The 15,000-nt window shown below is 45.2% G+C and overlaps 1 protein-coding gene across 1 annotated transcript in view; it reads right to left on the reverse strand.

Annotated features, from left to right (window-relative positions):
- The window catches only part of LOC122792336 (reticulon-4-like), a 223,266-nt gene that overhangs the window by 11,137 nt on the left and 197,129 nt on the right, over positions 1-15,000 (reverse strand). The window contains exon 3 of the mRNA XM_044060134.1: positions 11,595-14,171. Within this exon, the coding sequence (XP_043916069.1) occupies positions 11,595-14,171 (2,577 nt within the window). The remainder of the gene's footprint in view (positions 1-11,594; positions 14,172-15,000) is intronic.

Genomic DNA, 15,000 nt, shown 5'->3' on the forward strand with positions numbered 1-15,000 from the left:
CAAGCATGGTTCAAAGGCACAGAAAGCACCCCAGCTGGGTAGGGCTACAATGCCTTCCATACGTTCACAGACCACAAACTGAGCATGAAAGAACCAATGCAGGTGGTGTAATCATCTTCATTAAGCATAAGTACACCTCCAGACTGGTCAAACAGTATGACTCAAGCCAATGTCCAGTTAACTATAGACAAAGCACCCTATCACAGCATAGCTAGCTACAGGTCCCCCACCATGAAACAGGAAAAGCATACTGCATACCTGGACTTAATGAAGTCATTTGCCATACAGCTCAACACATTACTCATGGGTGATTTTAATTATCCTACCATCGACTGGGAAAACTACACTACCCACAAACATGCTGGCTCAGGAGGTTCTTGGACTTTGGGACAGCTAGTCAGAACACCCACAAGAGATGCTCAAATATCCTGGACATAGTACTCACTAACATGGGAGAACAATGCAAACCCCCACCCCATCTGACATCTTCCCTGGAAAGACCAGACCATAAATCAGTCTCATTCTATGCAATCATAAGACCAGATACCCAATCAAGCTCAAAACACTTGAGAATTTTTCAAAGACAAATTACTTTATTACTGATATAGGTTTCAAAGCCTCCTCTAACGCAGGTAACACTGAATCCTATGTAGAGGTGTACACCAATGCCCAGTATAACCACTTAAGCAGTTGTATACGAAAGGCTGTACCTGACTGGATTAAAACAAGGTCTTGCCAAAAAACAAGCCACCCTGGTGGACCCCGCCCAGTATAAATGGGCTACAGAACACGAAAAAGAAACTGTGAGAAGAGGGAACTAGCTCATTACAGGAAGAAATCCCACTCCTGTTGGTGTCTTTCAGCTTTTTCCGGTTAGGGGTTGCCACAGCGGAACGCCGGTCCGCTAATGATTGGTAGCGGATTTTTACGTGCCGAATTATCAGCCCTGCCGCACAACCTTCAATGAAGGTACACCCATTCACGCTCTAGCAGAGAATCGGACCGGACAGCATCTTACTGTGAGGCGACAACGCTACCACAGCACCACCACTGTGGGTCCCACTATCTTAAACAGATTACAGATCTTGTCATGTCCTCCAAAACCAATTACGAAGTAAAAATAGCCCCCCTATCCAAGGATAAATCACAAGGCATTATTTAACTACATCTGAAATCTAAAAAGGAGAGGCTATGTGCTAAACCACCCATACTCAACCGGAGGCACACCTCTCCTGTGTCCAGATTTTCCTGGAATGTCCAGATTTTCACCTCAAAGTTTTGATCTGTTCCTCAAAATTTGTGATTTTCTGGATTGCTGTGGCAATTCAGTGATGACCGAATTCACTAAATGACAGGCATGAGTTTCCTTCAGAAAATGCATGGCAACACCAGACCTTTTATTCTAGCAACTTTCTAAGTTTATAAGAGCAGTACTGAAAATTTGTCCCCATTTTTGGGGGTTTGCCTTCCATAATTTTTGGCTTTGTCCAGATTTTTTATATTAAGAAGCGGAGAGCTAAGGCCCGAGGTAATAGCCAACCTGCTAGCTGACAGATTTACAGCAAACTTCACCCAGTCTCCTCCAGTCATCTGTCAAAGTATACCTACCACCATTCCTCAGCCTATTATCTTCACTCTCCAAGGCTAGACACTGCATCAGTGGGACAAGACATCACAGGTGGTCTTTTAAACAACTTAAAAGATGCAGACCCACTTGGGTCCCAGTTTAACCACAGCCTGCGAACGTAGCTATTTTCTGGCAGCATGGAGGACAGCAACAGTAATCTCTGCACAAGGGGGGACCATCAACAGAGCCTGGAAATTACAGGCCCATAAGCTTAACTAGCCTCATCTGCAAGGCTATGGAAAGAATTACCCATGTCCTTGTTAATAATGTCCCTAATCTCCAAACTCTGAACCCAACCAAGTTTGGATTAGTTAAAAGTAGATCATGCCCGTTAAACACAGCTGACAAAGTCACCAAGGTTCTGATAGAGAGAAAGACTGTACATATCACCTATCTTGACCTAGCAAAGGCTATCGGAGATTTGTAAGCAGAGAGACTAATGCACTTACTAAACGTGTTATGCAGTTCGGTATTAAGCATGATCTTGTAAATGATAGACATAGCTCGGTATAAAATGGTTACATAAAACCATTGCTTAACATACTAACAGTTATTTTATGTTGTAAGAAAGAATCTTGCGGATTTGAAAACTTTTAGTTATGTACTCACCATAACTTCAGATGTTTGGGATCCATCTCGCCTACATTCTGACTGATGGGTTCGGAGCCGATCCCTCGGCTCCGACTCGGCACGCTTATGCTATAGAGAGAGGCCTCTAATTGGCTGAGCTATCTTTATCCCAGGATACACCACCACTAATCCCCCAGATCTTGTTTGTCCACATTCATGCACACATGCACAACTTGTTTATATAACCTTGTTAGATGTTTCAAGATGAAACAGGATTCGGACCTTCTGATATCCTCTGATCTCCAAGGAAGGGGGAAGGAGGGTGGTTAGAATGTAGTAGATGGATCCCAAACATCTGAAGTTATGGTGAGTACATAACTAAAAGATGTTATGTGATCCTATCTCGCCTACATTCTGACTGATGGGACAGCGTCCCTAGCACCCAAGTCTCGGGTGGCTCATTGGAAAACACTCCTGAGCACTGTGGAACCAAATGAAGCTCGTCCTCTAGATGCCACATCTAATTTGTAGTGGGAAATGAAGGTGTGCGGGGAAGACCATGTAGCCGCAGCACAAATGTCACCAATAGCAAGCTTAGAATGAAATGCTACCGAAGTAGCCATAGCCCTTGTAGAATGAGCCTTGACAGAGGTGGTAAGCTCTTTGTTAGAATAAATATAAGCTTGAGTAATACAGTCCCTGATCCATTTGGCAATAGTGACCTTTGTGACAGCGTTGCCCAATTCGTTTTCTGCAAAGGATACAAACAACTGATCTGTTTTCCTTGATTGTTTGGTCCTAAGTAAAAACGTAACCGTCTGTGGACATCTACTGTGTGGAATACAAACTCCGCTTTATTAGAGTATTTCGGGAAAAAAACTGGAAGCTTTAATGATTGTTGCAAGCATAAAGTAGAACAAACTTTAGGAACAAAAGAAGGATTTGGCCTGAGGGATACTCTGTCTGTATGAAAAAACAAGTACGGGGGTTTCACTGACAAAGCTTGAAGCTCTGAAACCCTTCTGGCTGAAGTAATCGCCACTAAAAAGGCTGTCTTCCATGATAGAAACTTTAGATCACAGGTAGCTGCCGGTTCAAAGGGAAAAGAAGTCAAGGCACGCAACACTATATCGAGATCCCATGGAGGTGCAGGATGAGAAATCGGAGGTCTTAATAGAGCAGCACCTTTCAAGAAGGTCTTACACAATCTGTTGCTCATTAAAGGTGGGTCTATGGATTCATGAAAATTAGATATTGCTGCCAATTGTACTTTGATGGTAGAAACTGAAGAGCCTGGATTGAAAAGAGAGGTCAGAAATTTTAGTACTTATGCCACAGGAGTAGAAATGGGGTCCAGGCCCCGGAGTTGAGCCCAAATAGCAAACCTTTTCCATTTGCTAGAATACAGTTTCTTTGTAGCAGACTTGTGGGCTGAAGATATGTGCACTACATCTGGATCCAGTGTATGACTCCTGACTATCGTCGGAAGAGGAGGAGCCAGGCCGTCAATTTTAAGGTGTGTAGGGACTGGTGTAATAGTCCCGACTGATGAATCAGTAGGTCTGGGACCTGGTCCAGGAACCACGGACCTTCCAGAGCATGTTTCCGAAGATAGGGAAACCACACTTGACGAGGCCAGTAAGGAACAATTAAGATCATCCTGCTCCCTAAGAGAGATGCCTTTTGAATCACCCTGGGGAGGAGAGGAACTGGAGGGAAGGCATAAAGCAGGCTGGTGGGCAAAGGATGGACTAAAGCGTCCATGGGGCTCTTCCCCGGAGCCGGGGTTAGGGAGAAAAATTCTTTGCACTTCGCATTCAGAGGAGTCGCAAAGAGGTCGCAACACGGAACTCCCCATTCGCTGAAAATCTGCCTTGCAACTGTCATATTCAGAGACCATTCGTGAGGAGAGAGGATGGTTCTGCTCAATCTGTCGGCTATGACATCGGACTTGCCCGGTATGTGAGTAGCCACTAGGAAGCGTTTGGTCGAGACTGCCCATTCCCAAACTCTCATGGCTTCTCTGCAAAGAGGATAGGATCTGGTCCCTCCCTGTTTGTTCAGGTACCAGACAACTGACATGTTGTCCGAGTGAACAGCAATTACGCCCTGAGGGAGATATCGTGAAGGGCTTGAAGGGACAGGAGTACTGCCCTCATTTCTAGGATGTTGATGTGAAGAGGAGTCTCTTCCGGGTGCCATTTGCCTTGGACTGACCTGCCCAGGGAATGCCCCCCCCCACCCCATCTGGGAGGCGTCCGTGGTCAAAGTGGCCGCCGGAGGAGGAAGAACAAAGGGTCATCCCTGATCTAAATTGGAGGACACTAGCCACCAGCGAAGGTCCCGTTTGCAAGATTCCGTGATCACTATGAGGTGATTGAGAGGGAGTTCCTGAAAGGACCACTGAGTTGAAAGAAGCCACTGGAGGATTCTCATGTGCAACCTTGCCAAGGGAACTAGCAGAACCGTGGCAGACATGGATCCCAATAGCTGCAGGACCACTCTGGCTGGGGCTTTGGACCTGGGGAGTAAGGCTCGAACTTGATTTTGAATGGTTTGAATTCTGTCTGTAGGTAGATAGACCCGCATCTGGTTTGAATCTATCTCTACCCCTATGAATCTTATTCTTTGAGATGGCCGCAACACAGACTTTGGCCAATTGAAGGTGATTCCAAGGGAATTGCCCAGTGATATAGTGGCTTGTAGGCTCCGCAGAAGTAGATACTTGGAGGTGGCAGTTAGGAGCCAGTTGTCTAGGTACGGAAACACCTGGAATCCTAGACTTCTCAGGTGAGCAGTCACTACTGCCAAGCATTTGGTGAACACCCTGGGGGCTGTGGTGAGACCAAAGGGCAGCGCACGGAACTGAAAATGACTGCCTCCTAGGTTGAAGCGCAGATGTCTCCTGGACGTTTGATGTATTCTGATATGATAGAGTCCTTGAGATCTATGGAGCACATCCAAACACCCTTCTCCAACAATGGGAGAATGGTTTGTACAGTGACCATTCAGAACTTGGACTTCCTGACTGAACGATTTAGGATGCTTAGGTCCAAAATGGGGTCTTTTTTGGCACCAAAAAGAATCTTGAGTAAGTCCCTAATACGATCTGGTCTGCGGGGACCGGTTGGATGACTCCTTTTTGCAGCAGCTTTGAAATTTGAGGCTGCGGTATCCCGTTGACTGGGTGGCGGGTCCGGGATTTTTTTGGACTGAGGGGGGGGGGGGGCGAGAGAATGGGATGGAGTAACCTCCGGCGATAATCCGAAGCACCCATCGGTCCTGAGTGATCCCTTTCCAGGCCTTCAGGTGCTTCGAAAAACGACCCCCGACTGGCTCCGGAGCAGCACAGCCGGGCAATCCCTCAGGGACTACGAAAAGCTGAAGAGCCACGAAAGAACTCGTGGTCTCCAGTGTTGCGAGGGCCTCTGCCGCCTCTGGGACGGCGTCTTCCGGATGAATTTCCCCCTCCTCTGCCTCTGGAGGGGGAACCTTCCTGCTGAGAGGGGTAAGACTTCGGAGATCTACGGAACCACATCTTCCCTCCTCTTTTAGCCTTGGGATAAGGCCGAAGGAGTGGAAAATCGTGCCCCTACGGCAGTCAGTCTTACCTCCTGTTCACAGTGGGTAAGTGTCTCTTTTACCTTGGGTCCAAACAGGGAGGACCCATCAAAGGGGGGCGTCGGCAAATGAAGACTTAAAGGCCTCCGCGAAATGACACAGGCGGAGCCAGGCTTGTCTCCGTAGAGCAATGCCTGTACCCGCCGCTCTACTCGCCCCTTCGGCCGCATACGAAATGAGCCTCATGGACGAGTTCGAAATGGACGACATTGTAGCCAGCTGAGATCCAACCGTCTAGGCCAGCTCCTCAGGCAGGTTACCCAAGAGGGTATCAGATAGCTCCTTAATCAGATCCCTCTGAAATCTCGTAAAGTGCGTCAGGTAGTTCAAAGACCTCAGTGTAAAGGCCGCTGAACTAAGGGTGCACTTACCGTACCGATCCATGCTCCTAGACTCCTTACTAGGAGGATGGACGGACGTAGAAGCCTCTGCTACATCTTGCTGGGTAGCAGATGCCACCACCATAGCATCTACAGCCACACCTTTCGTAAGGAACTCTCTATCCGGGGGCGCCGAGAGAAATTTGTTCGGACGAGCGGGCACCGGTTCCACAGTCTGGGTGTTCCCACGCCCTTCGACAGATCAAATCCAAGAGCTCGAAGGGCGGAGACACCCAGGAGGCGGAGGGCTGAGCCCCGAAGGCCTTCAGGAACACAGACTCATCAGCAGAGGGAGGTTTGGACTGCCAGCCGCCTCGTTGTTTTAGGGCTTCCAGGATGTCTGCAAAGGAGACATCATCCGAGGACGACTTGGGGACCCCTGCATCATCGAGATCAGTGTCAGATGTCAAAGACTCGCCAGGAGTCAACGTGTTTCCTCTTGCATCGTTCTCTTCCTGGGAGGTTCTTCGAAGAGGCTTCAGAAGGACCTCCAGGAGGGGGAGAAACCCCAGCGGGGGTAACCTGAGGCCCAGGGGCTCCGCTGTCTACGGACAGGGGTACTGCCAACGACCCAGTCTCCAAATGTAGGGAAGGAGCTGGGGAAACTGTGGAGGTTGCCAAGGAAGATTTGGCTAAAGCACTCCTCATAGCCCTGAAGGCGGGACCACCAGAATCCTGGGAGGGTCCCCCCTCCGTGGCCACGACAGTGGACGGTAATCCCGCCGCAGACGCACCAAGAGGGAGACTTGGGACCGAAAGCATCAATCCCGAAGCCTCCCCCCTAGGGCCGAAGGAAGAAGTCAGTGCACTGAACTCCGACCCAAGAGCCGGAGTAAGGGTCGGGCCCGACCCTAACACCTCCACTGGTTCCACCAGCACCTGCTCCAACGGTGCCGAAGCTGATGGAGGAGGAAATACAGTAGGGGAGTGGACCATCGGCTCCGAAGCCAACTGGGCTGGAGCCGAAACCATCTTTTGGAACACCGGAGACTGGAAGAGTCGAAGGAGCACCCTGTCGATGTCCGAATCAGACATCTTGGATGATCACGAGGATACTGATCGGGCCCAAACCAATTTCTCCATCGGCTCCGAAGGGCTCGGGGACCGGCTCCGAAATTACAATTATCGGCTCCGAGGAAACTTTCAAGGAAATTTCCCTCGGTGCCGATAAGGACTTCGGCTCCGAGGGGGAAGAGTCTGAGCCGATGACCCTTATTGGCTCCAATATCAGTGCAGCCGATGAGGGTGACCCGCCTCTCGATGCCCCAGACCTCTGCTCCGAAACCAGAGGGGTCGAGGCTGGAGGCATCGAGGCAGACCGTTCCGACCTCGGCTCCGAAGTCCGTGGAGCCGATGGAGAAGTCTGCTTAGTTTTCTTAGCGGTCGGTTCCGACTGACTGGTCGGAGCAGACGCTTTCCTCTTTTTAGAAGGAGACTGAGAGGAAGATGAAGCCTCCTCGAAGGAAGGCTTGATTAATCCTTTGAGGATTAATTTGTTTTTCCTCTCCTGGAGGACTCTGGAAGAAAACGCATGGCATACACTGCACGATTCTTGCAGATGTTTAGCACCTAGACAATAGACGCACGAGGAGTGGTCGTCCGTTATGGACATTTTGAAGCCACACCTCGTGCACTTTTTAAACCCGGAGGGTTTATGCTCTTTAGACATAATGAGGCTAAAAAAACAGTTAACCACAACTAAACAGCAAAGGGTTCGACACACAACAAAAATATATATGCCACTAGATTATTGTTAAATATTTAAACTGAACTTTTTTTTTTTTTTTTTTTTTTTTTTTTACACACAAGATTGTTCAAAGAGAAAAGGCGAACAGGAGGGTCAAGACCCTCTAACTTAAACGGGTACTTGACCCACACACAACCACTAAGCTAGTAGTAACCACAGGGGAAGGCCCCTCTAACTTAAACGGGAACCTTCTCTGACCGGAAAAAAAAAAACATGAAATTTCAACCAAATTCCACAAAAACACTCGTACACAAAGAATAGCCGTTAAAACAGCTTTTGGGTTTAAATGAAGCAAATACTGACAGGGAAAAAGCCTAATAAATAGTACTTAGCCCAGCCAATGTTGAGACCACGTCCAAGCTCTGAAAGCGGCAAACGAGATCTGGGGGATTAGTGGTGGTGCATCTTGGGATAAAGATAGCTCAGCCAATTAGAGGCCTCGCTCTATAGCATAAGCGTGCCGAGTCGGAGCCGAGGGATCGGCTCCGAACCCATCAGTCAGAATGTAGGCGAGATAGGATCACATAACATCTTCATTATTGAAGTGCTAAACTGTTTATGGTTGGACTCCTAGCTTTTTTTTTTTTTTATTGCATCGATTTTTGCTTGTTGGTGTTAAGTTTGGCTGCCTGCTGAAGTTTTTTTGCTTTGACATTAGAGAAACTCCAAATTGGGAATCAATCCCTACATTACCAGATAGGTAACCAACAGGACACATACTCTCAAAGTGGGCAACTTCATCTCAAAAAAACAGTTACTAGTGGTATACCACAGGGTTCTGTGCTGGGCCCCTTACAGTTTGGAATTTCTCAGAAGTCCAGGCAAACCTGGACAGCCTGTGGCTGACCACGATCAATAACTTCAAATGGGGAGCAAACTGGTGCCAAATCCCCAGATTAAAGCTAATGCAAAAAAATGCATTACTACTCCCTTTGGGAAAGGCATCCCCAATTACATTATATACACCCCTCAAGTGCAGACCCGGGTAGTACGTGAACTTGGTACCCAGGCTGATAGCAATTTGAGCTTTGATCATCACGTGTCCACAGAAATAAGGAAATCCTTTTATGTGGGACATCTTATAAGTAAAGGCATCGCATCTAGATCTAAAGATGTTATAATTCCATTATTCTCTGCCCTCAGACCAATGCTCCCTTCAGCATACACCTCAAACAACTGCAAGAACTGGAGACCACAGAGGTCTCTCACCAAAAAATTACAGGATACACAAAACAAGTCTTGCGTGGAAAGACTGAAAGCTCCGTCACTGCATTAAGGGGTGACCTGTGCCTGGCTTACAGGGCAGTCTGGGATCTGGCCCTGATGGAAATGCTACACATCTGTAAATCGTGAAAGAGCCCTTTCCCAGACCCTCTTCAAATGCAATCTAGACCAATGGATGAGTGACCAAATTCACTCCTTGGATGGTGCCCATATCCCCCCTGGACAGAGGAAAATCAGTATCAACTACCATAGACCCTCACCATCTGAACTTTCACTCGCCTACCCACCAATTGGGACAACTTGAGATAAATATAGCTAGGCTTTTAAGGCCTCTTGGACCATTAGCCTAATAAGACATGAACCTAATGACATACAGAGATACCAGAGTCTGAGGTACACAACTCTCCCAACAGATACTAGTAAGGCAGGCACCTGTTCATGAGAGGTCAGTTAAGATACAGTGATGCCGGAGAAGCTGGTGTCCAATAAGTAGGTACAGGAGGAACAAGCACAGACTGGTGAGTAGGACCAATGCCCGTTGAAGTGGTGCGGCAGCATAGACACCCAAGGGCTACTGCTCATGTCTACACGTTGGCTATGACCACTGTCTGAGCCCCCAGAAGTCTGCCTTATAAGCATTTCATGCATGCATCCAAACACCTGAAAAACAATGGGAGGAAAGACCAGTATTTGAGGCCTTTTAAGTGACAGAGGAAGGCTCCACAACAATGTAGGAAATGTACACTTCAAATCACTTAAGCATAACAATCTAACTTTACCTCAAAGAAAAAAGCAACAAGATGGAATGCCCCAACGCACGTTTTTAAAATCTTGGTGGCTCTTGTTCCAGTTTAGAAAGCTTTTTGGGGGCATAAAACCACTGTAAAGCTTTTCTTCTGTTGCAGTTCAGTATTCTGGAGGTGTCATGGGCACCACAGTAGCAAACAGAGCCCTCAGAGTTTAAAGAATATGATTTGCTTTCTAAATTGACAAATCGACAGTGACAGTAATGAAATCCAGAGTAAAATCATAAACAAAGGGGGGGGGGGAGATCAGAAATTTTTTTCAGCCAAAGTAGCGAGATTTTAAGGTAGGGGCATCTGCTCAGCTTTCATGTATCCATGCAGTTTTCTGCTGAAGCTCCCATTTCTCATCACATCCCAAAAACACTGATGGACGTCTCTAGGGCAGTTTCCCTGCCTCACACTCCTTTTGTCATGATGGCTCCACCTTGACAACCCTAAAAAGTATGTTATCAGTAAAAAATGAACAAATGAAAGTAGAGACCTCAAACAGGGAGGGAGGGTGGCTAAGCAGGTTGTTAAAATTTGCCAAGTGGCTCCAACACCTGCAGTCCAGTTCTAAGGACTACTGCAGGCACAGCTCAACAATACTAGATAACTTCATTGGCGTATAGTATAGGCACCACAGTGCTTTAAATCTGAAAACTATTTATCAAGTTATTAAAATGGTTTGATGCTCAAACAAAACTCCAGCTCTTGCATTCTGAGATGTGCCTGCCCCCACCCCATTTAAAAATATACAACTGTATTAAAACAGTGGCAAGAGAAGAATGCAAACTCCTGGATTTGGAAAAATAAGCCAACTTCAATACAAGATATCCAGTCAGCCTAGCCATAAAGACTGGCTGAAGGTGACAGATTCTAAGCGAGAAAAATAGCAATAATTAAATGTGCCTTTAACTCAATTCTACTTTTAGAGAAAAAGAAAGCAAGTGTGCAATCAGAACATTAATTCAACTCTTGTTAAACATTACAGCCAGCAATAGTGTAAGCTTTTTTTTTTTTTTTTTTTTTAAAGGCAGTTGAGAAGTACTACACAAGAGTCAACAGAACACATACAAGGCCCAACAAATTTAAAACTCTGGTATTTAGCTACAGAGCACCAAGTCAGCAAGATTAGTCTCATACTAGTACTTGAATTTCATCCAACTGCTGCTTCAAAGACTGTTCTTTAATTCAGTACTAATTTAGGGCTAAATGTCACTAGCTTTGTACTAGTGAAGTCCTGTTAGAGAGTTTTATAGTCTGATGTTCCACTCTTACTTGAGAAGCAATGACAGCAATATTTTGAATATCATCAATTTTTAAAGGGAAACCATGCAATACCATGTCTTCGCCACTTGACACTGTCTGCAGCAATTGCTATTCTGTGATGAAGGCTCTGATCAGATTTAGGAATCACTTTAATACCTCCCCCCATATGAAAGACTTTAAATGCAGAAAAAAGATTTGCAAAAACTTGTAAGCAAAACACCCACTGCTGTGAGAGTAGAGAGTTAGTGATAAACAAAGCAGAAGTGTTAAAAAGCAAAGGCAATTCAGTGTATGCATGCAAAAACAATTGGCAAACAAGCACAGGTAATGAAACAGTGTCTACATGAGAAAAACGGCCAATACACATTTACCTTCAGTTTTGTTCAACTTTGTTAAAACAGACGCTGTATCTTTATGGGTTTCTTGTGTGCTAGAGCTTGAAGGAAGTTCCAGAGCTGCATTACTCTCAGACGTATTGTCTCTATCTACAAAAGAGGTCTCTTCCGCAACAGCAGCATCTTCAAGCAGTAAAGGCTTCTCCAAGTCTTCAAGTGCTTGCTTTTCTAATGTGCCAGGTAAAGTGGGAATTTCTATGAGCTCTGTACTCCGTTTGACTTCATGAATGTCCAAAGGAGGAAAGTAAGTGGTGTCTGCCAGTGCTGCATGACTCCATTCAGTTTTCTCGGACTCAAAGCTGTCAAATACTACTTTAGGATCACCTGGTGGTATAATTTCATGCTCCTTGGCTTCTGCAGCAGACTTAACTGTAGCACTAATTAAAGTATCAAAACCATCTTTTACTGGACCCGTTATGAAAGTCTCATGATCCAAAGGAATATTCTCTGAAACATATGGCTCTACACATACTCTAGAATATTCTCTGAAGTTAGCCACTCTGACTGGCTCCTCCAAACCTCCATCACCCACTGAGATAGGCTCCTCCAAATCTCTTGTGTGAGCAAATGTAATCGGTTGTTCCAATCTGCTTTCATGAACTGCTGTAACCGGCTCCTCTAATGCTTCAGCCAGCTCTGCTTTTAAGGATTCCATTTCAAAGGATTTTACTATCGGCTCCTCTACAATCAGAGGTGCAGTTCCTTTCAGGATTTCTACTGAAGAGTGGGAATACTCCAAGCCAACTTCAGATGGAGAAAAACCTTCAACCATCTCTCTGCTTATACGGTCTGGAGAAGGAGTTGATGCTTCTTCATGTCCTTCTACTAAATGCAATGCCAAGTTTGGATGCACATCCTTGCTTTGCATCAGGTCAGATGCATCCTGAACCAAAGGCACCTCAGGATAAGTTGTAGGAGACTTTATGGCTTGCTCAAAGCTAGCTGTATATTCAGGAAATGCTTCCAATGGGAAGGGTTCTACACTTCCAACCACTTCAAGAGGAACCTTTTCTTTTGAGGTGGTTTCTTTTATTAGATCACACGAGACAGACATATAAGGAGTCTCCATTTCTTCGGTAGTGTTTTGCGCATACATGGGCTCCTGAATGGAAGCAATATCAACTGGGGTAATCCCCACAGAAGCAGCCAGTACTTCTAATGATGAATCATTTGACTTTTCAGTGGTGACAAATTCACTGGATTCCTGGACACATGGAACTTCTTGCTGAATGTCAGTCTCTAAAAGATGATCTCTAGGCTCTGGTGAAGCTGATACAGTGGTTTCAACCCTGTATGTGTTCATATTTGAAGGAGATTCCATTATAATATCAGGCAAGATAGGAGACTGCACTGAATCAGAACCTTCAGGAGATGGTGACATTGTTATAGGACTAGGGGTATCTTTTGGTGGTTCTGGTAGAGTCTGTACCAAGTCTACTGTAGACTCATCACTGTTCTTTAAATAAATTACATCATGAAGGTCACCCTCATGTGCCCCCTGAACTAAATCTGGTGTGGGAATTTCTGACGCATTTGTTGAAGAGTCTGCTGAACTCTTTGACAAACTGTCTGGAGTTATAGCAGCCTGTCCTATGCTAACAAAAGGTTCTGGTTCAGATGATATAATTTCATATGGCATGGTATGAACCTGATCCAACACACTGTCTTTTGGTTTTGCTACTAGTGTTTCTTCTACTACTGGAGAAAGATCATCTCCAAAATATGCTGATGAAGGTTCAAAAGCTGCAAAAGTAGCATATCCCCGAGAGGGCTCTCTCAGATTTTCATGTACTTCAAGGTCACGCTCTTCAAGTTTTACAGATGTAGGGTGCTGAACAGACAAGCTCTCCAATACTAAAGCAGGCTTTCCAGCATCACTTTCCATCTGGACATTAACCTCAGACTCGAGTGTTTCATTTTCTGCATTTTCAGTGCTTTGTACTAAATCGGAGGAATCAATTACATCAGTGTCATGTAGCTTGGTTTGGTCATCTGACAATTCACATTTTTCAAGCACATTATCCTGGTCATACCCCAAATATTCCTGTTCTTCACTATCAAATGCAGGAGTGCTGCTAATTACTTGATCAGGCAACTCTTCATGTACTGGAGCATGTACCGCAGACATGGTCTGTAGTGCATGAAAACTGTCTTGTTTTAACTCATGTTCTGTATCATAAATGTTATCACTACTTTTTCCCATACCTTTATCATCAGAGACTTGTTCGGTTATTGCCGTCTCTGAAGAGACTAGCACTGTCTGTCTTGTATCCTCTTGTTCATCATTCCCTTCACTTTGATCAGATTTTAAACTCTCAATAAATTCCATATTTCCACCAGAAGACTGCAGAAGCTCCTCTTCCAAGGCAGTTATAGGCTTCTGATTTGTATCAGCTGAGAAAGCTGCAGAAATCTGTCCTCCTAAGGATTCAGACAGCGGAGATAACGAGGAGCGTGGAGCACTACTTTTGGCCACTGTTGATACAAAACCTTCTTCTCCAACAATAAACTCCGTATTACTTGGCTGCTTTTTAAAGTCCACTAAGCCTTCTGCAACCATGAACAAAAAGGAAAAAAAGTTTAAAAAATAATCCTTCAAGAAAAAGGACTGAAAAGCTTGTGTGCAGAAGTTTATTCATTATACTGCACAAGCAGTCTGCATTCTCTTTACGTAGGCATTTACAGAATCTAGCTAAACAATTCTATTGAAACTAAATTATAAATAGCTACATTTAAACATGTTACAATGATGGCATAAACATTTAGAATATGACCAAAGTGTATACCATGCAGAGCTGTGGCAGCCAAGTAAAAACACTACAGATTAAAAAAAAAAGGCTGACATCACAAAATGCATTTATTCCTGGTGAACTGCTTTGTGGAAAGGAATTTCATTTGCTAATCTATGTGACATTAACATGCACAAGAATGCACAGTGCAGAAAAGTCTACATAAAGCAGAGTGAATATCATGCAGATAAACCAAGGGTCTAAGAAACTTTATTCCAAAAATTGTAGCCAAGAAAACAGGATTAACCACACTCAGATGAGCTGGCACTAAACTTAAATCCTAGAAATACGTTCTTAGACCCCTGACAATATCGTGAAATGAAACAGTCAAGCTAAATAGAGCAACAATGTCTCCCCAATAGCACTTCAGCATAAGTGATTTCCTTCATATCAAAATCTTACTGAAAGTGCACCTAAATAAAACCACACTGGAACCATACAAACTGAAAATGACAAGATCAGAAGCAAAAATAAAGGATATGAACATGTCTTAGGTGCTCAGCAACCACCACACACTCTTCCAGCATGCAAGGGGGGGGGGGGGTGGCTGTGATGCAGGATAAAGCAGAAGACAAAAGGTCAACTGGAAA

Source organism: Protopterus annectens, chromosome 1.part2 (genome assembly GCF_019279795.1).
Source record: "Protopterus annectens isolate FY-2018-M chromosome 1.part2, PAN1.0, whole genome shotgun sequence".
NCBI classification, from domain to species: domain Eukaryota; kingdom Metazoa; phylum Chordata; order Ceratodontiformes; family Protopteridae; genus Protopterus; species Protopterus annectens.